General features: G+C 30.5%; 1 protein-coding gene across 2 annotated transcripts; it reads left to right on the top strand.

Moving 5' to 3' along the window:
• On the top strand, positions 1–26978 carry LOC111422715 (putative leucine-rich repeat-containing protein DDB_G0290503). Of its 2 annotated transcripts, none has more exons than XM_071199234.1 (2): positions 1–383; positions 24367–26978. In XM_071199234.1, the coding sequence occupies exons 1-2, from the start codon at positions 270–272 to the stop codon at positions 26785–26787; spliced, it is 2535 nt and encodes an 844-aa protein (XP_071055335.1). In that variant the 5' UTR covers positions 1–269; the 3' UTR covers positions 26788–26978. The 2 variants fall into 2 exon arrangements, with proteins under 2 accessions (XP_071055335.1, XP_022911700.1); XM_023055932.2 differs by lacking the exon at positions 1–383 and adding an exon at positions 13305–13576.
• The last annotated feature ends 186 nt before the right edge of the window (positions 26979–27164 follow it).

Genomic DNA, 27164 nt, shown 5'->3' with positions numbered 1-27164 from the left:
GGAGAATAATATCCTCAACTTTTGTCTGAGTTTCTTGGGTCAGCTGCGCTAAATGGTGGGGATCTAACCGTTTTCGAAGGAAGGAAGGTTGAGAGAGACTCTCTTGAAGACTGGAATTTCATACCAACCGTTTTACTTTGCCGTTGACCGCCGAGAGCCGCGTTTCAATTCCTGGTTTAATCAGAATAAGTCGATTTTTTAATGTAAGAGTGAGAGTGAACGTGAATTAGGTTTTAATCACGATTAAATTTGTACGAATTCTCGGAGAGATGAAGTTTAATTCGATTTCTGGTAGTAGTTTACCAGGAGATGTTCATCAGAAGAAATCCTCATTAACCATTTATACGAATTCTGGTGATAATTCAGAATTATTAAACGAAAAAGTAAGTTATGTAAACGTTTAAGATGTTTTATCGACTAATATTGATCTTTTTTAATTTTTTATTCCGATAAGATTTGCTAAGTGTATTTATTAAGATAATTTAACAAAATTAGATTTAACAGAAAGTAATTTTTCCATTGTGTTTTAAAATTGTATTGGTCAATAAGATTGGCCTACATCCTGGTTTCTTTGCAAGAGAGCAAAATTTCGTAATCAAAGAACTGGTAAGGCACTGACAAGAGTCAGAAAGAAATAACGACCGTTGTTTGGCGTAGTTGTCCTTAGAAAATTTCCTACTCTCTATTTCTTTTAATGTATCAACATTTTTTATCTTTATATAGTTCAAAGAATTTTTCTATTGATATGTTAAATGCAAAACATTTAGTTTTGTTGAATTGAATTGAATTGAATTGAATTGAATCCGCATTAATTTGGAGGGAGTTGACCGACCTATTGACCGCTTTTAGGCAATTCTTATATGAAGAAATCTGGGATGTCAAAAAGATCGTGCGCGTTTAAGAAAGTATCACAAAAAAAAATGTATCCATCATATTCGAATTTGAAAATTATGACAAATTCAAAACTAAAAATGTTAAGAGATGAAATTTGGCACCATATATATATAGTTTATGAACTATTGCGACAGATTAAATTATTTGAAGGCTTTGTACTCATTAAAGACGTCATAAAAAGTTAATTTAATCATTTTCAGACTGTATTTTGTTTTAAAAGCAGTTTAGTTTTATGCAAATAACACAACACAACGCGTAGATAAGAACTCATTTCGTTTCTTTTCCGTCTTTTTTCGTACTGAGATAAGAGGCGCTAGTCGGAAGTCGTTTACAAAAGGGGCCCCCGATTATCAGTCAGCCACCTCTTTGTATGTATAGATAGTTCAACCATAAAATATAGTTAAACGTCTACGTGACCACAATCTATCGGGAATGCGGGTGGTAAAGGCAGATGTTTTCAACATTCCGCTGGTTAATTAAAGAAGGACAAGAACGGAGGTCGCTTCTCTATGCTCTTTGTTTCTATGTCTCTTTGCGAAAAAGATGAAACGAATAAAAAAAAGGGACGTAGACCTTTAAATGTTAAATCTACCGTGAAGTCAAAGACCATTAAGAATTTTATTTCTTTCTTTTCAATAAGAAGATTTTTTTGTTGAGTTAGTAATTTTCATTAATAAGAATTATAATTTTTTTGTATTTGGATCTTTTTTATGTAGGATGTAAATTGTGTGGGTAAAAATCTTTGTTGTAAGTAAAGAATGTTTTAATTCAGCAGTTTCAATGAATGAAACTTTACGCGCAGTGTTCATTATCATTGGGGTTAATTAACAATTTAGTTTCCTTTTTGTTCATGACGCGATTAATTTATTGTGACAAAATATGATTAAAATTATAACGTCTACCTCTTTATTAATAAATTTTATTTCTTTAATTATCATTGCACATTTTTAAAACATGAAAATAACCCGGATTAAGATACTACATATATTTTCTTCTTTATATATTTTTTGATACTTTTTTTCTCAAAAATTAGTCGTTTTTGGAAAAATTTTAGAGAGCTAAAAAAGTTTTAGGATATTTTCATCTACCTATGTAAAATTTTTCTAATGTATTTATCATCTACATAAAAAAAAATTTTGCAAAAATGTAAAGGGGTCTATATATACAGGATGTCCCGAAACTCAACGTCAAGCGTGCACCAAGTGAGAGGCCAACCCATACCTGTTCTGGTAAAAATAAGAAAAAAATTCTATGTTCTTAGTTAAGTGGTAATAGACATATTTTTGAAAATGTTAAAAATCGTTCCCGTACATCATATCTTTAGGTACTACAGTGAAAGCTCTAATAAGCGGACAGTGACGGTTTCGTTACTTTTGTCCGCTTATGAGAAAAGACTACTTAAATTAAAGTACATACACATATCTGGACCTCAGAGCCAAACAGTATTAAGTCCATTTTTTTTCGTTTTTGAGGTTATGATTGTTCCTATAGTATTTTTTTTCGCTCTTTCCAATGACGACGCGTATTAAGTCCAGTTTCTTCCCGTTTACGAGATAGGTGTAGATTATTGGTATTAAGTCCTGTATTAAATAGAACCAAACAGTATTAAAGGTTTTTGATACTTTTGGCTCTGGAAAATATCCAGTATTTAGCTATTAAGTCCAAATGTGAGGTTAGGTGATTGGACTTAATACTGTTTTGTTTTACATCAGTTGTCATAATATTAAGTCACATTATTTTGTTCGTGAAGTTAACAAGAAATGCTTGATAATTTTATAGTTTTAATATTTAATAAGTGAATAGGATCAACATGATGTCTTCAAGAGGCCAAAAGATATTACAAATGACACTAACACAAGCCAAGTGCAACGAAATATCTGAAAAACCTGTTATAACCTCACTTTTGGCTGAGGAGAACGGTAAATAAGATAATTTATTTAATAATAAATATTATTAAATAATAATATTATTATAGAAGATGCTGAGATAGTTATGGAAATATATCCAACCACTAATAGCACGCAGGATATCCCTCATGAAAATTTGTAAATTCTTGCAACCGGTTATGGCAATGCTGCAGAGGATGTTATTTCTTTGAATAACAATGTGTACAATACCATCTTTGTTAGTAAAAATAATGTGCCTTTTTCCAATACTGAAGATATCATACGAGATAATACAGACGAGTCTCAGCCAGCAAAAAGCTCACCAGAGCATTTTGTTCAAGGCAATAGGAATGAAGATAAAAATCACGAATACGAGAAACCTTCTAAAATCAATATTCTACAAAATATTATTATTCAAAATAATGACGATGGACCTCACTATAAAGCAGATGAAGTAGACGCAAATAATTTACAACACAAAGAAGACTATAATATTGAATCTGAAGACCCACCTTATCTACCTGAGGAAAATAGTGATACAAAAGAACTGGAAGAAGAACAAGAGGAAGGAGCTGTAGAAATCCGAGAAACTAAGGGAAAGAAAAGAAAAAGAAATTCCGTTAATTGGAAGAAAAACATTAGAAAGCAAAGGAGAGCTGCTGGTGAAGAATATCTGTCAGCCACCAATAAGCTTACTGGAAAAAAAGAAATGAAAGCACCTTGTCCTGATGAATATAAAAAGCAGTGCAAGCAGAACATATCAGTTGAGAGTCGTGCTTTAATTCACTCACAATTTTGGAATGGTAGCATCGAACTTGACCAGAAAAGACAATTTATAGCTAGCTGCATAGAAGAAGTTCCAGTTGAGCGTGTACGTGCTAGAACGGGATCTCGTGCTGGTAAAAGAAAAACGTCGTTGAAGTATTTTTTTAGTGTAGATGGTAAGAAGTTTAGTGTGTGCCGTACTTATTTTCTTAACACCTTAAATATATCCCAAACCTCTGTACGTAATGCGTTATCGAAAAGACAACTTGGTGGTATCGTAATACCCGACCAAAGGGGTAAACATGAACCCTCAAACAAAATTGCCTCAAATGTAAGAAACAATATCAGGGAGCACATACAGAAGTTCCCGTGTATAGAATCACATTATTCCAAGAATAAATCCAAGAGAAAATATTTAGGCAGCCATCTCAACATTTCAATAATGTATCGGTGCTTCTATGAAGATTGCGTAGAAAACCAAATTCCTAAAGAAGATATCCCCAAGCAGTGGCTATATAATGAGATTTTCAATTCGGAATTTAATTTATCCTTCAAAGAGCCAGCGAATGATACATGTGACACATGTGATGGATATATTATTAAACTCAAAGAGTCTGTATATCTGGAGGAACGCCTTGAATTACAAACTAACTATGACACACATCTTCGTGATGCCGATAATCGGTATCAACTAAAGAGAGAGGATAAAGGGGCTTATAAAACCGAGGCGAATACGAAAATACTTTCGGTGGATTTACAAAAATGCTTACCCACTCCTCTACTAACGAATGCTCAGAGTTTCTATTCTCTAAAGCTATGGACATTTAATTATACAGTCTATGATGCAACAGACAAAATAGGATATTGCTTCACCTGGGATGAATCTATTGCCGGACGTGGTGGAAATGAAATGGCTTCATGTATTCTGAAATACATTAATTTACATGTAAAAGAATCAATAGAGAAAATTATTATCTGGAGCGATAACTGTCCATCACAAAACAGAAATCTTCAGATGATTATGTGCTATCTTTCGATTCTTATGCTGAAGCCTTCCATAAAATGCATTGAACACAAGTACCTTTTACGAGGACATACGCACATGGAGGTAGATACAATTCATGCACGAATAGAAAGGCAAAAGAAAGCTTCACCCCAATTTTCTGTAATAACTCCATGGGATTGGCAGCAGCTTTTCAGACTTTGTGGTAACAATATTGAAGTAGCGGAAATGGAAACCATGGACTTTAAAAATTTTACCCTTTTATCTGAAAAATCCGGATCTTACTTTCACAATAACAAAAAACCATAAATAATCAAAACTTTTTGATATCTAAAGTGGTTCATATAAAGTTTTTAATAGAAACACCTGGAGTTTTGTATTTTAAAACAGATTTTAATCAAGAAAGTTTTGAACAAGTTGATTTTAATCGAGGCACTAAAAGACTAACACGCAAAGAGAAGCGTACTGTTAATTCTAAGGAAGTTGTTCTCAGTGATAATAATTTAATGCTACTGAAACCAATAAGAGAGACACTAAAACCTATTTCAACTAAAAAGTATAATGATTTGCAGAAGTTACTAACATGGGTGCCTAAAAGATTCCATAAATACTTTAAAAATCTTCCACATAGTAACCTCAAGGAAGACGACTGAAAAATGCAATGACCCTTATTGCTTATTTTCTCTTTAATTTTTAATTATTTGTTTATTACTGAATTTTAGGACTGATAGTTTTCGTTTGTAACATCTTGGTGTAATCTCTTTTACTTATTTAAAAAAAAAAATTATTTTTAGTGTCTTTTTGCCTTTTGTTACCCTTTATTAATTAGCAGAGCCACGACGTTTCGGGCTGTTCATGTCACCATCTGTATAGAGCAGTGAACGGGTTATAGCGTAGTAGTAACATGCTTCTATCGAGCACATTGTTGTGCCGCAACGTATCGATACTGGTTGAATGCTGGCCCATGTAAAATTTGGGGGGTTCTCTGCGGTGCAGCGTTCAATACGTGTTTGGTCGACTGTCTGACTAAAACTCAACCAGTGGCGTGGTATAGTATATGTGGCGTGATGTGGTCCATGTGGCCCGAGTCTCTACCGTAAGGCGACGAGCCGCCAATGAGTTGTCCGACAATGTCGCGGCTCTGTTAATTAGTCATAATTGGTATTAATTCATTTTGATTCTACTTTGGATTGTTCTACTATGAGTTTCTTAATAATAATTCAGTATCAAGTCGCACGTATCTATAAATTCGTAGGAGCTATACAGTATGAAGTCACAAAATAGAGTATTAAGTCACAAGATATTAAGTCCATTGTTAGAACCAAACAGTATTAAGTCCCACAATTAATTTAAAATTATTTCAATAAATTAATGTAGGAGGTTGGTTATTATCAGCTTTAGTTAGCTTACAAAATCATAACAGGGAAAATAAAAACCTATGCTCTCCTATTTACAATAGTAATCGGTTTGAAAAATACATTTGTTCAAAATCTTCAAATTGCTCTCATGTAAAATTTAAAGAATGTGACTTAATACTGTTTGGTTCTGAGGTCCAGATATATGTATTATTTTGATCAGTTTTCGAAAATTTCGCTTTAATAAAACAAACTTTTTTTTATTATTTAAACGAACGTTCATATATAAAAAAGGTAAACTTAAAACTAAAACTATTTATTTTTCGTTTGAATAAAATCTAGCATACTGCTTTGCCGCAATGAAGTTTCTCTTTGTAATAAGAGAGAACGTTCAATATGTGTTTCTAAATTTTTCACATGTTGAAATGCAATAAAATCATTTTTCACGAATGATTTTAGTTTGGAAATTACATTCAATGCTTCTTTATAAGATGTGATTGGATTACGTTCCTCGTCCCCCTCCACCTCTACCTCTTCATTCTCTTCCTCTTCTGTCTCATTTTCAACATTTTTTATGACTACCGAAAATTCCAAGTCATTATCTTCTATATCGACGTTTTGATCAACAGTTAAATATTCTTCTGCTGTTTTTACATTATCTATTCCCAGTCTTTTACTACATTTAAACAAATCAGCTAGTCTCGCAAGTGGCAAATTATCTTCAACATCGTAGTTACTGTCAGTTGAACTTCCTTGATCCATCAGAAATCCAGCTTTTTTAAAACAATTTCTAATTGTCTTTGGAGTGACCTTCTGCCACGCAGATTTTATAAAGTACAAGCTCTCTAATATATCAATAGATTTTGATAATTTAGAAGCCGATTCTGCGAAATCTATTTTTGATAATATTATTAAATCGCGATAATAAAATTTAAAATTGCGTATGATACCCTGATCTAACGGCTGGCAGATCTTAAGTCATGTGGATGTGAAGTGGCATTATCAAGAAATAAAATGATTTTTCTTTTTTTTATACCCATGTTTTTATCGAAATTACTTAACCACTCCGTCATAATGTCTCGTGTCATCCATGCTTTTTTGTTTGATTTCCAGATAGTCGGTAAATCCTTGGGAGCAACATTTTTTAATGCTCGGGGACGTGCCGACTTTCCAATAACTAGCAACTTCTCTTTTTCACCTACACTATTTACACAGAACAAAACGGTTAATCGTTCTTTGGACAGTTTTCCTCCTGTGCATTTTTCCGACTTTAAAGCTAAAGTTGCACGAAAAAAGAGCCCACTTTCATCTGCGTTGAAAATGTCCTCTGGTCGATAGCCGATAGTAAGAAGGTCGGTAATTTTTTCATAAATTCATTAATGCCCTATTCATTTACATCTGCTGCTTCTCCGGAGATACACTTAAATGCAACATTATTTCTGAAACGCCACTTTTGTAACCACCCATCAGACGCTTTAAAGGTACTCACTCCTAATTTTTCTGCAATTTCTTTTGCTTTTTTCTTTACGAATGATCCTGATACGGCAATATTTTGATTTTTAGCTTTCACAAACCATTCGTAACAGGCTTTGTCGATCTTTGAACCCTCACTACTCAAAAAGTTTTTCTTCGTTTTTACACTGACTCCAGACTGCCATTTCTTTCGAATCTTTTCTTTATCTTTGACTATTTTTGCCACTTGTGTTTTCCCGATTTTAAATTTTTTTAGCAATATCACGAACTGACAACTTTTCTTTATCTAATAAACACACTATTTCCATTTTCTCCTTTAACATAAGCATCTTTTTCTTTACCACCTTGAAAGCCATTTCAACGCACGTTACACCGAAACGAACAAACTAATAATAACTATCTACTAATGTTTTGGGATTCGTTAACAAGCGGAACTCGTAAAACGAGGAATCCCCGAACACATGTCGGTAAATATCTATTACAGATTACTTTGATGTGTGCGTTTAGTTACCTACGCGTCCGTTTATTAGAAATTTTTGCCCGTTATGTAAAGAAAAATAGTCCGTTTATTAGAGCGTCTGTTTATGGGAAATAAATATGTACATGAAAATATAGGTTTGGGGTTGGTTCCAAGATTTTTGTCCGCTTATAAGAGATGTCCGCTTATTAGAGCTGTCCGCAAGGAGAGCTTTCACTGTAATATACTAATAATACTAATAATGTATTCCTCATGAACAACAAAAGTCGTTAGTTTTGCAAGAAAAAGTATCAGTTTGATTGAGTTAAGGTTGAAAGAATTTATGTCTATTAAAGTTTGACACACGATTTCTAAACAAAGGACTAGTACAACACCCTTGGTAAGTTATTTTAGAAGATGGCCCTGTTTAGTCAAGATTCCAAAATGGTATAGCACTTGCCATTTTTCTTTTCATAAAAAATATTACAGCATGTTTTTCTGCAAAAAACACGCTATTTAAAAAATTCCTACTTTATTTCATTTTTGATTTTGATGTGATTTTTAACATTTTCAAAAATATGTCTATTACCACTTAACTAAGAGACATGGAATTTTTTTCTCATTTTTACCCGAACAGGTATGGGTTGGCCTCTCACCCGGCACCCGCTTGACGTTGAGTTTCAAATTTCATTTTCCTAGCGTTTATGGTTTTTGAGAAAAGCAAATTTAACCAAAATTTTCCGCCATTTTTGGAGGGGTGTAGCTCCCTGTATTAAAGTACCCTTAAAATTCACTAAAGAATCACCCCTTGAAGTTTGTTGTAGTCATTCAGATACACCTGTATATACATGTATTATATATAATTATTTTGTATCTATTTATAATATGTATTTATTTCATTTTACCTTCGCGCGTATTTTTTCAATATATTACATAGTATATGCGTGAATGGTAAAGGTAAAATGAAATGGACAAATACAACAGAAAAATACAAAATAATTATATATACAGAGCGTTCAACAATTATTGTAAGGTGTTTGAATTTGGCGCACTTGACTTTTAGTAATACTTGCTAAGCAACGTTGGTGCCAGTTTATGTTTTAATTGCTTTCCAGTTAAGAAGTTTCAACATTTATTATAACAAAATGTGAATAAATATCAATTGATTTCATACACATTTTTAAATTTTGTTAATAAAGCTACACATTGATACATTTTAAACATAAATTTTTTAATGCCTTCGAAATTTTTCCTATGATACACCTATGCTTGTTAGTTTTCTCATACCAGCCTTAAAAATTAAACGCAAAAGCGGGAAATCCAAACATCTTACAATCATTGTTGAACGTTCTGTAATATACAGGTGTCCCGCAACGATTGTACAATACTGCATCAGCGTATTCTCTGATCGAAAACAGACAAGAAAAGTCTAATAAACATAGGTCCAAAAATGGACCAATTTCGAGATATTCAAAGTTTTAGTTTCATAAGTTGACCTATTGTAAACATTATTAATTCTAACGATTTAGATGCAGTAATTATATGATTACCATGGTTACGATGGTTAAGATAAAATTTAATAAATAATAAGATAATATTAAGTTAATTAATACAGTTCATTAATAATTTAACAAAACAAGTAACAAAGATTGTCGAAGAAAATCGTTCAACCAGCATAAAAACAACGAATATTTAACAAATTGGAACAGATTCATGTCATAATAAATGTTCAATATGCGCACCATTTACTTCTAAACACAAACGGATACGTTTTCTAAATGAACTTCTAATGCGTTCAAAGATACCAGGAATTTGTTTTACTGTGTCAAATGCGTTACTAATTTTATTCTTCAAATCCTGCACATTTTGAACGTCTTCAGAATAAACAATTTGTTTTAAATGTCCCCAAAACCAAAAATCTAACAGATTTAAATCTGGTGAACGAGGTGGCCCTCCTCGGCCAATCCACTTATTGCCAAATCTGTTATTTAAGTATGCTCGAGTAGCGCGTGCATAATCGTGCATAAAGTAGCAATCTTCTAGAATTTGTTGAGGTAATTCATCAAATGCCTCTGTAAGGTCATTTTGTAAAAAAATGTATGTAGGCATCGGCTGTCAATCTCTTTGGAAGAAAAAATGGACCTAATAACTGATCACCTATAACTCCAGCCCCTAAAATTAACACTGAATCGCCACTGATGATGAGTTTCTAGTATTGCATGGGGATTTTCATCGCTCCAAACGTGCGCATTATGAATATTAAAAATTCCGCTTTGAGTAAATGTTGCTTCATCCGTAAATACAATGTTTATGGGAAAGTCGACGTTTACTACCTCTTCCTGTATGGCCCACCTACAAAAAATCTCTCTTTTTTCGCCATCATTTTCTGTTAGAGCTTGAACGGTGTTGTAATGATAAGGATAAAACAACTGCTCCCTTAAAATGCGGTGAACGGTTGTTTTGTTAATGTTTTCTTCTGCAGAAATTCTTCTAATGCTGGTTGAATCATTTTCATCGACTCTTCTCAAAACTGCTTCTTCTAATTCCACCGGCCTTGTGTAATGTCTCTCCGTGGAATGGCTGTGGGTTACGCTTCCCGTTTCTTTTAATCTGAGAAATAGTCTGCTAAAGGTGTGACTATTAGGCAATCGTCTGTTCGGGAACCTTTGCGCGTAATGACGAGCTGCTAACGACGCATTTCCGTCAGCTAGTCCGTAACAATACACCATATCCGCCATCTCTTCCTTGGAGTAATTAATAGGAGCCATACTTAATAGTTTTATTAAATTAAATAGTAAAATAATAATTTCGTAAAATATTATTATTTTTTTTTTGATTAGACCACTTATCGTAATCATAGTAACGACTTAATTATTATAAAAACAAATTTAAATTCATGATGTTAACAATCAGCTTATGAAACTAAAACTTTGAATATCTCGAAATTGGTCCATTTTCGGACCTATGTTTATTAGGCTTTTTTTGTTTATTTTTGATCATAGAATACGCTGATGCAGTTTTGTACAATCGTTGCGGGACACCCTGTATATATAAATATACCGAACACATTCAAATTTCGCGGTTTATTAAAATTACTTCTATTACAATCCCCTTGGCGGTGCTGCATTCAATTTGGTCGGTAAAATAGTGCGGAGTAATGCTTCTATATAAGTATAATATAAATATTTTCGATGCAAAGTACCGCGTTTCATGTGTATTTGAAATATTCGAGAGTTTGACAGCTTGTCAGTGCATGTTACCACTTATTTACAAAAATAATGCCGTCTTCGTGCCTTTGAAGTTACAAAAATTGCAGTATGATGGGCTTTCGACTCTTCAGAGTACCTCGAGAAAAAAAAAAGAAAATTGTTGACGGATTGTGTACTGTCATGCGCAGTGGATACTTTGCGAGTTTGTTGGTAATAAACGTAGCACGTCGAGAGGGCGACACAATCGATTTATATTTGTAAACACAATATCCGCTTTATTAATCTGTAATTGTTGTTAACACGTTCTTAAGTACCTAGTATAAATCAGAGTATAAATAATCATGTCCGATATTTCGTTGTCAAGTGAAGATGTGCCTTTAGTAAATTTTGAGTCAAGTGATGATGACTTAGAAGGTGAATTACTTGATACACCAGTGCGAATAAGGCCAAAAAATGAAGAGTACTTCGAAATAACAGTACAACAGTATTGCGACTCAGAATTTATGGAACATTTTCGATTGAGTAGAGTAGTTGCTGAAAATCTAGCAAATCGATTTAAAGCCATTATTTCTGTGGTTTGCTGGTCATCAGACGGCTTCTTTCCGAGATGTAGCTGATAGATTTAATATTAGTATAAGTTCCCTACAAACTGTAATCCAGCGAACAGTGTATTTTATAAGCAACCTATCAGATGAAGTAATACAATGGCCATATACAATGTTTAATACAATGTTTTCATATTTTTACTGTTTGAGCTGTGACAAATATCGTACTAGTTTGCAATTAATCGTTACGTGCGCATGCGCATTCATGAATGCACTAATTTGTCACAAACTAATACCTAATTCTCTGCTCGAACAAACCTAATATCAACTTATGAAACTAAATCTTTGAATATCTCGAAAATGGTGCATTTTCGGACTTATGTTTATTAGGCTTTTTTTGTTTATTTTTGATCATAGAATACGCTGATGCAGTTTTGTACAATCGTTGCGGGACACCCTGTATATACAGAGTGTGTCTGAAATATAGCCAATAACTTCGCCATTTGTGGTTTTAAAGAAAAATGTTTCAAATAAAAAATTCTTTATTAATTGTGGCGCATTTTTTGGCTATACTTGCTTGTTTACATTGTTCTTTGTTTCGTTGCTATGTCAACCAACGCTGTTATTTTAAATGGGATGCATATGTTTTTTTTTGCACATTTTAATAGAGGATGAATCCCTCTACGCGATGAACATATCAAATCATAAGGTTGTATTAGAAAAAAAATCGAGAAATATTAAAGCAGCAAATTACAATCAAAGTAGGCGCCGAAATAACGCCGTTGACAACTTTAAATGTTAAAAAATTGACAGTTTAAACAAATTCTCGATTTTTTTCTTATACAACTATATGATTTGATATGTTCATCGCATAGAGGGACTTATCCTCTATCAATATATGCATCTCATTTAAAATAATAATATTGGTTGCCATAGCAACGAAAAAAAACAATACAAACAATCAAATATCGCCAAAAAAATGCGCCATGATTAATAAAGAAATTTGTATTTGAAACATTTTTCTTTAAAACTACAACTGGCGAAGTTATTGGCTATATTCCAAACATTTGACACACCCTGTATAATTATTATATGATGCGTCTTGAGCGTCTCTTACGTTCTGATGCAAGGTCTATCGGAATCCCTTCAAACTAGACTTCAGTACGACACGTCGAAGCTGTGGTTAAATATTAGGCATATTAGGGCAATTAATTAATAGCCCATGACAGTCCTCTCTCATTATCAAAACAGCTCTTTTCTACTTTGGTAAAGGTGTCTAAGATGACGATTTTTGGAGGGGTGTAGCTCCTTAGGGGAGCCGAAGTCGCCCATGATTCATATATCAAAGTACCCTTAAAATTGCCTAAAGAATCACGCCCTGAAGTTTGGGCACGTCATTCAGATACACCCTGTATATTGGTCTTAATTACTTCTTAATCTAAAAAGATATTGTATTATTTTGTTTTTGTTCGGTTAATAATTATTTATGCAAACCAATTTTTACAAATTAATTATACAAATGTACAAAAATACATTTTTAAATTAAAGAACATGAATCTGGGGAAAAGAAAAGAAATCGCAGGTTCATGGAGACATCTATTAACTAAACTTTTAAATTTACGAACTCAACATAAAAACGAGCCTAAATAAATACGTCTGTGTAAGAAAGAGGTAACTCTTTTAGAAGAGCACAGATTACTCTGTGTAGAAGAGTGTTGTCGTAGACAAAGCTTATACGCGTTAATTTTATGATTGTCTTTTAAGATTGATTTTTAATCGCGATGATTATAAAAATTAAAGAGTTCGATAAAAGGAAATATGTTCACTTATCTTGTTTCTTTCTGGAGATGTGACATGTCAGTTAAAAATGGCTGGCTTACCTTGATGACCTTGATCTTGAGGGATGGATATTCTTCGGTATTAGAAGTTTAGGATTCTCGGGAAATTTCGTCCTTCGGGAACAGGATGGAGGATTGGACTCGAACTCAGGTATGGTTTCGATTTCTTCGAAGATAATTCTTGTTTACTTTGTTTACTTCTAAGTTCAGACTTAGGTTAGAAAATTTAAGGTTAATTTGACGTAAATTCGACAACGCTTGGTCCTAGCCAAATTTGAACTCTCCCCGGCGTCAATTTGCGCGGCCTTATATACCCTTTTTGGACACAGCCTTCTTGGATATCCGAATTTGATCCTCTCAGTTTGACTCTGAGCTCTCTGATTGGTTGATTAAGTGGCGGGAATTATAAATTACACAGGTTAGCCAAAATAATTAATTTTTTTAAAGAAAATAACTGTCAATTTTAAAAATAATCGAAATTATTAATAAACTTTAAATTTGATTAAGATTCTGTAATTTTGTAGCTAATTTTTCGTTTTTTTAGATAAACGCGCTTTCGGATGTTAATTTCCTTCGAGAAAGTTGTAATTTGACGTTGAAGTTTGGAAATGAAAAATTGGAATTTAAATATATAAAATGATACAGAAATGCATGAAATTGCGGGCTATGGGCTAAATCGATACGATCTATCGATCTCGCATGTTTTTAGAATCTAAAATCGTCTGAAAAGTCGCCAAAATCAATATCTGTCAAAAATGTAAACGACAAGGTCAAATTTGAAGGTCATGGACTTCAAAGAATTACCTCTTTCTTGCACATCGCCCTAATTTTTCTTAAATCTAAACGAAAATCGTAACAAAACGTAACTACTTAGCCTAATTTATAATACTGAAGATCTTAAATTTAATTAGTCTTTTTTGTTTCTTCGGAAACAGGGATTTTATTACAATATCTTAATTACTTCTTAATCTAAAAGTCATTTAGGAATTATATTAATTTGTAAATACACTGGTAATTGGGAATTCATTAGATAATTGCCTCTGCATGAAGCAGGGAAACAGTTTCTACGTCCTGAAAGATTTTGAAACTTTGTGACAGAATTATAACGTTATCAAAATACACTTAGTAAAGGCCTTTGGAGTCAATTTTAGCAAAATATGCATATTTCCGCATAATCTAAGTGTCAAAAGATATGCTAATTCAAAAATTTCTGGAAACCCTGTTTATTGAAATTAAGAAATGAAACTTATTTGAAATTGAAGCTTAAAGCTTTCTGTTTAAATCGATGTATAATAATCGTTGGGTTGAATAAGAAAAATATTGAAAAAAAAAATGTTGAAATAAAACTTACATTTTCGTATAACCTAAAAGTGTCAAAAAAGATGCTAATTTAAAAATTCCTGGAAGCTGTGTTTATCGAAATTAACGAATGAGAGTTATTTTAAATTAAAGCTCAAAGCTTTCTCTTTCAAATGATGTATCATAATTGTTGGGTTGGATTGAAAAAATATTGAGAAAAAAAAATGTTGAAACAAAACTTACATTTTCGTATAACCTAAAATTGTCAAAAAAAGATGCTAATTTAAAAATTCCTGGAAGCCGTATTTATTGAAATTAAGGAATGAGACTTATTCCAAATTAAAGCTCAAAGCTTTCTCTTTACAATGATGTATAATAATTGTTGGGTTGGATAGGAAAAATATTGAGAAAAAAATGTTGAAACAAAACTTACATTTTCGTACAAAATAAAAGTGTCAAAAAAGATGCTAATTTAAAAATTCCTGCAAGCCGTATTTATTGAAATTAAGGCATGAGACTTGTTTTAAATTAAAGCTCAAAGTTTTCTCTTTAAAATGATGTATAATAATTGTTGGGTTGGATTGGAAAAATATTGAGAAAAAAATGTTGAATCAAAACTTACATTTTCGTATAACCTAAAAGTGTCAAAAAAGATACTAATTTAAAAATTCCTGGAAGCCGTATTTATTGAAATTAAGAAATGAGACTTGTTCTAAATTAAAGCTCAAAGCTTTCTCTTTACAATGATGTATAATAATTGTTGGGTTGGATTGGAAAAATATTGAGAAAAAAAATGTTGAAACAAAACTTACATTTTCGTATAACCTAAAAGTGTCAAAAAAGATACTAATTTAAAAATTCCTGGAAGCCGTATTTATTGAAATTAAGAAATGAGACTTGTTCTAAATTAAAGCTCAAAGCTTTCTCTTTACAATGATGTATAATAATTGTTGGGTTGGATTGGAAAAATATTGAGAAAAAAAATGTTGAAACAAAACTTACATTTTCGTATAACCTAAAAGTGTCAAAAAAGATACTAATTTAAAAATTCCTGGAAGCCGTATTTATTGAAATTAAGAAATGAGACTTGTTCTAAATTAAAGCTCAAAGCTTTCTCTTTAAAATGATGTATAATAATTGTTGGGTTGGATTGGAAAAATATTGAGAAAAAAATCGTTGAAACAAAACTTACATTTTCGTATATAGTGTCAAAAAAAGATGCTAATTTAAAAATTCCTGGAAGCCGTATTTATTGAAATTAAGGAATGAGACTTGTTCTAAATTAAAGCTCAAAGCTTTCTCTTTAAAACGATGTATAATAATTGTTGGGTTGAATTGGAAAAATATCGAGAAAAAAAATGTTGAAACAAAACTTACATTTTCGTATAACCTAAAAGTGTCAAAAAGGATGCTAATTTAAAAATTTCTGAAAGATGGGCTTATTGAAATTAAGGAATGAGACTTGTTCTAAATTAAAGCTCAAAGTTTTCTTTTTATAATGATGTATCATAATTGTTGGGTTGGATTGGAAAAATATTGAGAAAAAGAATGTTGAAGCAAAACTTACATTTTCGTATAACCTAAAAGTGTCAAAAAATATGCTAATTTAAAAATTCCTGGAAGCTGTATTTATTGAAATTAAGAAATGAGACTTGTTCTAAATTAAAGCTCAAAGCTTTCTCTTTAAAATGATGTATAATAATTGTTGGGTTGGATTGGAAAAATATTGAGAAAGAAAATGTTGAAACAAAACTTACATTTTCGTATAACCTAAAAGTGTCAAAAAAGATGCTAATTTAAAAATTCCTGGAAGCCGTATTTATTGAAATTAAGGAATGACACTTGTTTTAAATTAAAGCTCAAAGCTTTCTCTTTACAATGATGTATAATAATTGTTAGGTTGGATTGGAAAAATATTGAGAAAAAAAATGTTGAAACAAAACTTACATTTTCGTATAACCTAAAAGTGTCAAAAGAAGATGCTAATTTAAAAATTCCTGGAAGCCGTATTTATTGAAATTAAAGTACCAGACTTGTTCTAAATTAAAGCTCAAAGCTTTCTCTTTAAAATGATGTATAATAATTGTGGGGTTGGATTGGAAAAATATTGAGAAAAAAAATGTTGAAACAAAACTTACATTTTCGTATAATCTAAAAGTGTCAAAAAAGATGTTAATTTAAAAATTCCTGAAAGCCATATTTATTGAAATTAAGGAATGAGACTTGTTCTAAATTAAAGCTCAAAGCTTTCTCTTTACAATAATGTATAATAATTGTTGGGTCGGATTGGAAAAATATTGAGAAAAAAACGTTGAAACAAAACTTATATTTTTGTATAACCTAAAATTGTCAAAAAAGATGCTAATTTAAAAATTCCTGAAAGCCGTATTTATTGAAATTAAGGAATGAGACTTGTTCTAAATTAAAGCTCAAAGCTTTCTCTTTAAAATGATGTATCATAATTGTTGTGTTGGATTGGAAAAATATTGAGAAAAAAATGTTGAAACAAAACTTACATTTTCGTATAACTTAAAAGTGTCAAAAAAGATGCTAATTTAAAAATTCCTGGAAGCTGTATTTATTGAAATTAAGGAATGAGACTTGTTTTAAATTAAAGCTCAAAGCTTTCTCTTTAAAATGATGTATAATAATTGTTGGGTTGGATGGGAAAAATATTGAGAAAAAAATGTTGAAACAAAACTTACATTTTTGTATAACCTAAAAGTGTCAAAAAAAGATGCTAATTTAAAAATTTCTGAAAGATGGGCTTATTGAAATTAAGGAATGAGACTTATTCTAAATTAAAGCTCAAAGCTTTCTTTTTACAATGATGTATCATAATTGTTGGGTTGGATTGGAAAAATATCGAGAAAAAAAATGTTGAAACAAAACTTACATTTTCGTATAACCTAAAAGTGTCAAAAAAGATACTAATTTAAAAATTCCTGGAAGCCGTATTTATTGAAATTAAGAAATGAGACTTGTTCTAAATTAAAGCTCAAAGCTTTCTCTTTACAATGATGTATAATAATTGTTGGGTTGGATTGGAAAAATATTGAGAAAAAAAATGTTGAAACAAAACTTACATTTTCGTATAACCTAAAAGTGTCAAAAAAGATACTAATTTAAAAATTCCTGGAAGCCGTATTTATTGAAATTAAGAAATGAGACTTGTTCTAAATTAAAGCTCAAAGCTTTCTCTTTAAAATGATGTATAATAATTGTTGGGTTGGATTGGAAAAATATTGAGAAAAAAATCGTTGAAACAAAACTTACATTTTCGTATATAGTGTCAAAAAAAGATGCTAATTTAAAAATTCCTGGAAGCCGTATTTATTGAAATTAAGGAATGAGACTTGTTCTAAATTAAAGCTCAAAGCTTTCTCTTTAAAACGATGTATAATAATTGTTGGGTTGAATTGGAAAAATATCGAGAAAAAAAATGTTGAAACAAAACTTACATTTTCGTATAACCTAAAAGTGTCAAAAAGGATGCTAATTTAAAAATTTCTGAAAGATGGGCTTATTGAAATTAAGGAATGAGACTTGTTCTAAATTAAAGCTCAAAGTTTTCTTTTTATAATGATGTATCATAATTGTTGGGTTGGATTGGAAAAATATCGAGAAAAAAAATGTTGAAGCAAAACTTACATTTTCGTATAACCTAAAAGTGTCAAAAAAAGATGCTAATTTAAAAATTCCTGGAAGCCGTATTTATTGAAATTAAGGAATGAGACTTGTTCTAAATTAAAGCTCAAAGCTTTCTCTTTACAATGATGTATAATAATAGTTGGGTTGGATTGGAAAAATATTGAGAAAAAAAATGTTGAAACAAAACCTACATTTTCGTATAACCTATAAGTGTCAAAAAAGATGCTAATTTAAAAATTCCTGAAAGCCGTATTTATTGAAATTAAGGTATGAGACTTGTACTAAATTAAAGCTCAAAGCTTTCTCTTTAAAATGATGTATCATAATTGTTGGGTTGGATTGGAAAAATATCGAGAAAAAAAAATGTTGAAACAAAACTTACATTTTCGTATAACCTAAAAGTGTCAAAAAAGATGCTAATTTAAAAATTCCTGGAAGGCGTATTTATTGAAATTAAGGATTGAGACTTGTTCTAAATTAAAGCTCAAAGTTTTCTCTTTAAAATGATGTATAATAATTGTTGGGTTGGATTGGAAAAATATTGAGAAAAAAAATGTTGAATCAAAACTTACATTTTCGTATAACCTAAAAGTGTCAAAAAAGATACTAATTTAAAAATTCCTGGAAGCCGTATTTATTGAAATTAAGAAATGAGACTTGTTCTAAATTAAAGCTCAAAGCTTTCTCTTTACAATGATGTATAATAATTGTTGGGTTGGATTGGAAAAATATTGAGAAAAAAAATGTTGAAACAAAACTTACATTTTCGTATAACCTAAAAGTGTCAAAAAAGATACTAATTTAAAAATTCCTGGAAGCCGTATTTATTGAAATTAAGAAATGAGACTTGTTCTAAATTAAAGCTCAAAGCTTTCTCTTTACAATGATGTATAATAATTGTTGGGTTGGATTGGAAAAATATTGAGAAAAAAAATGTTGAAACAAAACTTACATTTTCGTATAACCTAAAAGTGTCAAAAAAGATACTAATTTAAAAATTCCTGGAAGCCGTATTTATTGAAATTAAGAAATGAGACTTGTTCTAAATTAAAGCTCAAAGCTTTCTCTTTAAAATGATGTATAATAATTGTTGGGTTGGATTGGAAAAATATAGAGAAAAAAATGTTGAAATAAAACTTACATTTTCTATAACCTAAAAATGTCAAAAAAAGATGCTAATTTAAAAATTCCTGGAAGCCGTATTTATTGAAATTAAGGAATGAGACTTGTTCTAAATTAAAGCTCAAAGCTTTCTCTTTAAAACGATGTATAATAATTGTTGGGTTGAATTGGAAAAATATCGAGAAAAAAAATGTTGAAACAAAACTTACATTTTCGTATAACCTAAAAGTGTCAAAAAGGATACTAATTTAAAAATTTCTGAAAGATGGGCTTATTGAAATTAAGGAATGAGACTTGTTCTAAATTAAAGCTCAAAGTTTTCTTTTTATAATGATGTATCATAATTGTTGGGTTGGATTGGAAAAATATCGAGAAAAAAAATGTTGAAGCAAAACTTACATTTTCGTATAACCTAAAAGTGTCAAAAAAAGATGCTAATTTAAAAATTCCTGGAAGCCGTATTTATTGAAATTAAGGAATGAGACTTGTTCTAAATTAAAGCTCAAAGCTTTCTCTTTACAATGATGTATAATAATAGTTGGGTTGGATTGGAAAAATATTGAGAAAAAAAATGTTGAAACAAAACCTACATTTTCGTATAACCTATAAGTGTCAAAAAAGATGCTAATTTAAAAATTCCTGAAAGCCGTATTTATTGAAATTAAGGTATGAGACTTGTACTAAATTAAAGCTCAAAGCTTTCTCTTTAAAATGATGTATCATAATTGTTGGGTTGGATTGGAAAAATATCGAGAAAAGAAAATGTTGAAACAAAACTTACATTTTCGTATAACCTAAAAGTGTCAAAAAAGATGCTAATTTAAAAATTCCTGGAAGGCGTATTTATTGAAATTAAGGATTGAGACTTGTTCTAAATTAAAGCTCAAAGTTTTCTCTTTAAAATGATGTATAATAATTGTTGGGTTGGATTGGAAAAATATTGAGAAAAAGAATGTTGAAGCAAAACTTACATTTTCGTATAACCTAAAAGTGTCAAAAAATATGCTAATTTAAAAATTCCTGGAAGCTGTATTTATTGAAATTAAGAAATGAGACTTGTTCTAAATTAAAGCTCAAAGCTTTCTCTTTAAAATGATGTATAATAATTGTTGGGTTGGATTGGAAAAATATTGAGAAAGAAAATGTTGAAACAAAACTTACATTTTCGTATAACCTAAAAGTGTCAAAAAAGATGCTAATTTAAAAATTCCTGGAAGCCGTATTTATTGAAATTAAGGAATGACACTTGTTTTAAATTAAAGCTCAAAGCTTTCTCTTTACAATGATGTATAATAATTGTTAGGTTGGATTGGAAAAATATTGAGAAAAAAAATGTTGAAACAAAACTTACATTTTCGTATAACCTAAAAGTGTCAAAAGAAGATGCTAATTTAAAAATTCCTGGAAGCCGTATTTATTGAAATTAAAGTACCAGACTTGTTCTAAATTAAAGCTCAAAGCTTTCTCTTTAAAATGATGTATAATAATTGTGGGGTTGGATTGGAAAAATATTGAGAAAAAAAATGTTGAAACAAAACTTACATTTTCGTATAATCTAAAAGTGTCAAAAAAGATGTTAATTTAAAAATTCCTGAAAGCCGTATTTATTGAAATTAAGGAATGAGACTTGTTCTAAATTAAAGCTCAAAGCTTTCTCTTTACAATAATGTATAATAATTGTTGGGTCGGATTGGAAAAATATTGAGAAAAAAACGTTGAAACAAAACTTATATTTTTGTATAACCTAAAATTGTCAAAAAAGATGCTAATTTAAAAATTCCTGAAAGCCGTATTTATTGAAATTAAGGAATGAGACTTGTTCTAAATTAAAGCTCAAAGCTTTCTCTTTAAAATGATGTATCATAATTGTTGTGTTGGATTGGAAAAATATTGAGAAAAAAATGTTGAAACAAAACTTACATTTTCGTATAACTTAAAAGTGTCAAAAAAGATGCTAATTTAAAAATTCCTGGAAGCTGTATTTATTGAAATTAAGGAATGAGACTTGTTTTAAATTAAAGCTCAAAGCTTTCTCTTTAAAATGATGTATAATAATTGTTGGGTTGGATGGGAAAAATATTGAGAAAAAAATGTTGAAACAAAACTTACATTTTTGTATAACCTAAAAGTGTCAAAAAAAGATGCTAATTTAAAAATTTCTGAAAGATGGGCTTATTGAAATTAAGGAATGAGACTTATTCTAAATTAAAGCTCAAAGCTTTCTTTTTACAATGATGTATCATAATTGTTGGGTTGGATTGGAAAAATATCGAGAAAAAAAATGTTGAAACAAAACTTACATTTTCGTATAACCTAAAAGTGTCAAAAAAGATGCTAATTACAAAATTTCTGGAAGTCGTATTTATTGAAATTAAGGAATGAGACTTGTTCTAAATTAAAGCTCAAAGCTTTCTGTTTACAATGATGTATAATAGTTGTTGGGTTGGATTGGAAAAATATTGAGAAAAAAAATGTTAAATCAAAACTTACATTTTCGTATAACCTAAAAGTGTCAAAAAAGATGCTAATTAAAAAATTTCTGGAAGTCGTATTTATTGAAATTAAGGAATGAGACTTGTTCTAAATTAAAGCTCAAAGCTTTCTGTTTACAATGATGTATAATAATTGTTGGGTTGGATTGGAAAAATATTGAGAAAAAAAATGTTAAATCAAAACTTACATTTTCGTATAACCTAAAAGTGTCAAAAAAGATGCTAATTAAAAAATTTCTGGAAGTCGTATTTATTGAAATTAAGGAATGAGACTTGTTCTAAATTAAAGCTCAAAGCTTTCTGTTTACAATGATGTATAATAATTGTTGGGTTGGATTGGAAAAATATTGAGAAAAAAAATGTTAAATCAAAACTTACATTTTCGTATAACCTAAAAGTGTCAAAAAAGATGCTAATTAAAAAATTTTTGGAAGTCGTATTTATTGAAATTAAGGAATGAGACTTGTTCTAAATTAAAGCTCAAAGCTTTCTGTTTACAATGATGTATAATAATTGTTGGGTTGGATTGGAAAAATATTGAGAAAAAAAATTTTGAAACAAAACCTACATTTTCGTATAACCTAAAAGTGTCAAAAAAGATGCTAATTTAAAAATTCCTGAAAGCCGTATTTATTGAAATTAAGGAATGAGACTTGTACTAAATTAAAGCTCAAAGCTTTCTCTTTAAAATGATGTATAATAATTGTTGGGTTGGATTGGAAAAATATTGAGAAAAAAAATGTTAAATCAAAACTTACATTTTCGTATAACCTAAAAGTGTCAAAAAAGATGCTAATTTAAAAATTCCTGGAAGCCGTATTTATTGAAATTAAGAAATGAGACTTGTTCTAAATTAAAGCTCAAAGCTTTCTCTTTAAAATGATGTGTCGTAATTGTTGGGTTGGATTGGAAAAATATTGAGAAAAAAAATGTTGAAACAAAACCTACATTTTCGTATAACCTATAAGTGTCAAAGTAGATGCTAATTTAAAAATTCCTGGAAGCTGTATTTATTGAAATTAAGGAATGAGACTTGTTCTAAATTAAAGCTTAAAGCTTTCTCTTTAAAATGATGTATCATAATTGTTGGGTTGGATTGGAAAAATATCGAGAAAAAAAATTTTGAAACAAAACTTACATTTTCGTATAACCTAAAAGTGTCAAAAAAAGATGCTAATTTAAAAATTTTTGGTAGCCGTATTTATTGAAATTAAGGAATGAGACTTGTTTTAAATTAAAGCTCAAAGCTTTCTCTTTAAAATGATGTATAATAATTGTTGGGTTGGATTGGAAAAATATTGAGAAAAAAAATGTTGAAACAAAACTTACATTTTCGTATAGCCTAAAAGTTTCAAAAGAGGCTAATTTAAAAATTTCTGAAAGCTGTGTTTATTGAAATTAAGGAATGAGACTTATTTTAAATTAAATCTCAATTGTATCTTTCTTGTATAGTAGAAAGTACCGATAGTTCTAAATGCGCCGAATAGATGACTACAGGTACTTTAAAGTATCGTCAAGACACAAAGGGTTAAAGGAGTTAGACGATGATTTTTATACCAAATTAATCCTAATAGTACCTAATTTAAGAATATTGAAACCTATCTATATGTCAATATGATAGCTTTAGAGCAAATGTTGAAAATCGAAAGATTAACTTTTTCGTTACAAAAATAAAGCAAAACTTTAAAAAATCGTCCAGAATTTATTCAAAGGAGTTAAACGGTGATTTTTATACCAAATTAATCCTAAAAGTACGTAATTTAAGAATATTAAAAAATATCACTATGTTAATGTGATGGTTTTTGAGAAAATTTTAGAAATACTTCTTTTTACTTTTCATGATGAGCGTTCTACATTCAAAGATATTTCTTCAGATGTCGCTCTGACATGAATAGTCATTTGGGAGCGCTTCTCTTTTTCCTTTAGATTAATGATATCCACGACTGCTTTCACCGTTAAAAATTCTTTCTTTAGATCGCAGATGGCAAAATACATTGGGGCTAATTTTGCGCATCTTCATTATTTTTTGTCCTAATTTCTAACAAAAACTCTTATTAATTAATTAACATTGCAAATTGTCACTATTGTGTTAATTAGTTAAAGGTGAAGTATTGGTTATATATTTGTTGTTAATTTATTAATTGATATTCGACGTGTTACGATAAGTATAAAAAAATGAGGTGGTTTTAAGAATGCGGTCACGACGTGCGTTATTTTGTTATACAAAACGTTCTTCCATCCTTTTCGGAAAGAGATAGAGAGTGGGAAAACCGCGGGGTCTCTTACTTTCGATATTTTGAAACCGAAATGTTTAAAAAATGCAATAAGAACATTCCAACGGGATTAGTAATCAATATTCTTTGCTTTTTCGTTTCAGATTGAGTCGGAAACTTCCTCGATAAGGCTAGAATTAGAAACGGTGCAGAAAGCTTTAAAGCAACAAACGAAGCGATGTCGCCAATTAGTTTCGGAGTACACGAAGCGGTTACAAGATAAGGAGCACCAATATCAATCGGAAAGAACTTTGAGGAACGACCAATTAGGGAAAGTTTTGCGCGCCTTATTAATTTTTGAGGCCCGTTTAAAGCAGGAGCAAAAATTTATAAGCCATCAATTAGAAGAGAAGGATTATTTGATTAATAAGCAGAGGAAAGAAATTTCGAATTTGATGTCGAATCAATATTGCAAGCATTGCAATCAGTTTTATAGCCCAATTTCTCAAATTGAGAGCTTGGATAGTAGCTCGGATTACGTCGCGACTGATTACCAAGATTATCAAAGCTCAACGTTGGAGTCTTTGGACTCAAGTTCAGAAACTTATGCCACAATCTCGAATGAAAGCGAAACTAAATGTAGTATTTATCAAAAGAATAAGTATAACAAAGATTCTTTGGGGAGAAGGGGGAAGAAGATAACGCATAAAAAAAGTATTGGGAGTTATTTTGAAGCTTTGAAACTTCGAGGGGGGAGTCCCCAATTAAATGATTACGAGAATTTGGATGGGGAAAGTCCGATTAAAGAGGTTGAGGATGAAATTACGAATGTTTCAGAGCGAATTGAAACGATTTTTAATAATAATAATAGTAGCTCGAATGAATCGGATTGTAATAACACGGTTATTGATAAATCAACAACGCTGAAAATCTCTGAGAACATCCCAGTTTTCGAGGGGGATGAGCCTGAATCCACGGAGAAGTGGTACGCAAGCGGGAGTGACCAAGAAATGGAGGAACAAAGAGATGTTTACCGAAACAACCCGGTTTTGGAGTGTATGAATCAAATTTTGTTGCATAATATTAACGATTCGATGAATGAAGTTTTCGGCGGCGAGAAAACTCCTAATTTGGAGAGGAAAAATGTTAATAAGAATGGGAAAAAAGTGAAATTTAGCGATCAAGATTGCCAAAAAAGTGATTATTACGAAACTCCGATTCAAAAGCAGCCCAATTTTTACGAGAGTCCCCAAAGTATTTATAGCAACGATTACGAGCAGATTATTTCAAAAAATTTGCAAGAAAAGGAGGTGAACATTTTGCCCACAAAGAAATTGAGCGTCCCAAAAGATGTAGATACGAATTATTACGATATGGACACGAAGCCAGTTGAGATTATTAAGAAAAATAAGATATTGAGAACTCCGCCGGCTCTCCCCCCAAAACCGATTAATTTAGTTTCGAAATACAAAATTAATTTGAATCAAATTAAATCCTCGTCTGAGAATAGCACGGAATCGGAACCCGATTATTGTTCAATAAGCGAGTTAAATCTCCCGTTGAAGATGGTGAAGGAAAAAATTAATGTAGTGGCGGAAATTAATGCCTCAAACGTCCTCGAAAATTCCAAAGATATTATTATACACAAACAGAAAAGTGGCGAATCAGAATACGACCCAGTTGATGTTAACGACGAGATCGCAAATCTTGTAAGCAAAAACATCGAGAAGTTTAGTATTCAATTAGCCAAACAAACGCCGATTAAGACGGAAAATATTTCACCGAAATCAAAATTAATAAAAGAAAATGAAATTCCTAAATTACCCCAAGTTTCCGAAATTATAATCCCCGAAGAAGAAATCGAAAATGAGACCGAAATTGATAAAAATAAAGATTTAGAAAACGATGAGATAATAACGAATCAAGATAATTACGTTAAAAATAACACCCAAATTTTAAAAATAAAAAACGTTAATCGCAGACCGATTATAATGGGGTCAACCGTTTCGAGTTTAATAACCGAATTTAATAACCAACAACTTTTATCAGAAATTAAAAGAAAACCGATCCAAAAAAAATTATTCTCCAGTTTTGAAAATTTACAAAATTGCGAAAAATTCGATTTAAGTCAAAATTTTGAAGAATTTAAACTCGAAGATTGCGAAATTCTCGAAGAATACGATATCGATTCGAAAAGTGATAAAAGTGATACTTCAACACAAATGAGTCAAATGAATCAAATTAATCAAATAATTGATTCAAAATCGATTCAATCAAATGATGAGATGATTCAAAAAGAAATTCAAGTTCCTACTTTAAATTTGTGTAACGTTGAGGAGTTTCGTAAAAAGATTCAACAAAGTAACGAAATGATTGAGAAGCGACAAAACGAGCCGACTTACGAGCATTTCTTGGAGTGTACCGGGCTGAGTACTAAGTCTATTTTAACGCCGACGCGTTTATTGAGTAATCACAAGAGTATGTTAAAACCAAAAGATGTTAAGCTCCGTTCGAAAGTTAAATCGACGAGTGTTTTTGAACGCCATGGAAGTACAATTAAATACTGGTCCGAACCGTATATTTAAATTTAGGTTTTATTATTTAATTGTTTCTTAGTGTTTTATTGATTTGTAATCGATTTATTGAATTTTATTTAATATAACAATAAATAAAATGTAGGAAATTCAAGTTTGAAATTGTTTCGACAAAGTTTTGTAATGATTCAAACGGATTTATGTTATAAATATGAATGTTACAATAAATATATTTAAAATTATAGTTTATTTATTAATATTTGAAAATTTGATACAAAATCATCTTAATACATTCTGACAATTTTTTGACAAAGATAAATCAAGAAAATTTAATTATATTCTTTTAATTATGAATTTATTATGAATAATCATCACATATTTTTGAATTTTGTCCGAATTCAAAATTAATAATAATTTTATTTTGAAAC

Source organism: Onthophagus taurus, chromosome 10, assembly GCF_036711975.1.
Source record: "Onthophagus taurus isolate NC chromosome 10, IU_Otau_3.0, whole genome shotgun sequence".
NCBI classification, from domain to species: domain Eukaryota; kingdom Metazoa; phylum Arthropoda; class Insecta; order Coleoptera; family Scarabaeidae; genus Onthophagus; species Onthophagus taurus.
This window is presented reverse-complemented; position numbering and strand designations above follow the sequence as displayed.

What these genes read in the sequence shown, in the direction of transcription:
- LOC111422715 (XM_071199234.1), top strand. Translation starts at nt 270, where the DNA reads ATGAAGTTTAATTCGATTTCTGGTAGTAGTTTACCAGGAGATGTTCAT. An exon ending in CAGAATTATTAAACGAAAAA is followed by an intron (nt 384 to 24,366) that starts GTAAGTTATGTA and finishes TTTTCGTTTCAG; the next exon opens with ATTGAGTCGGAAACTTCCTC.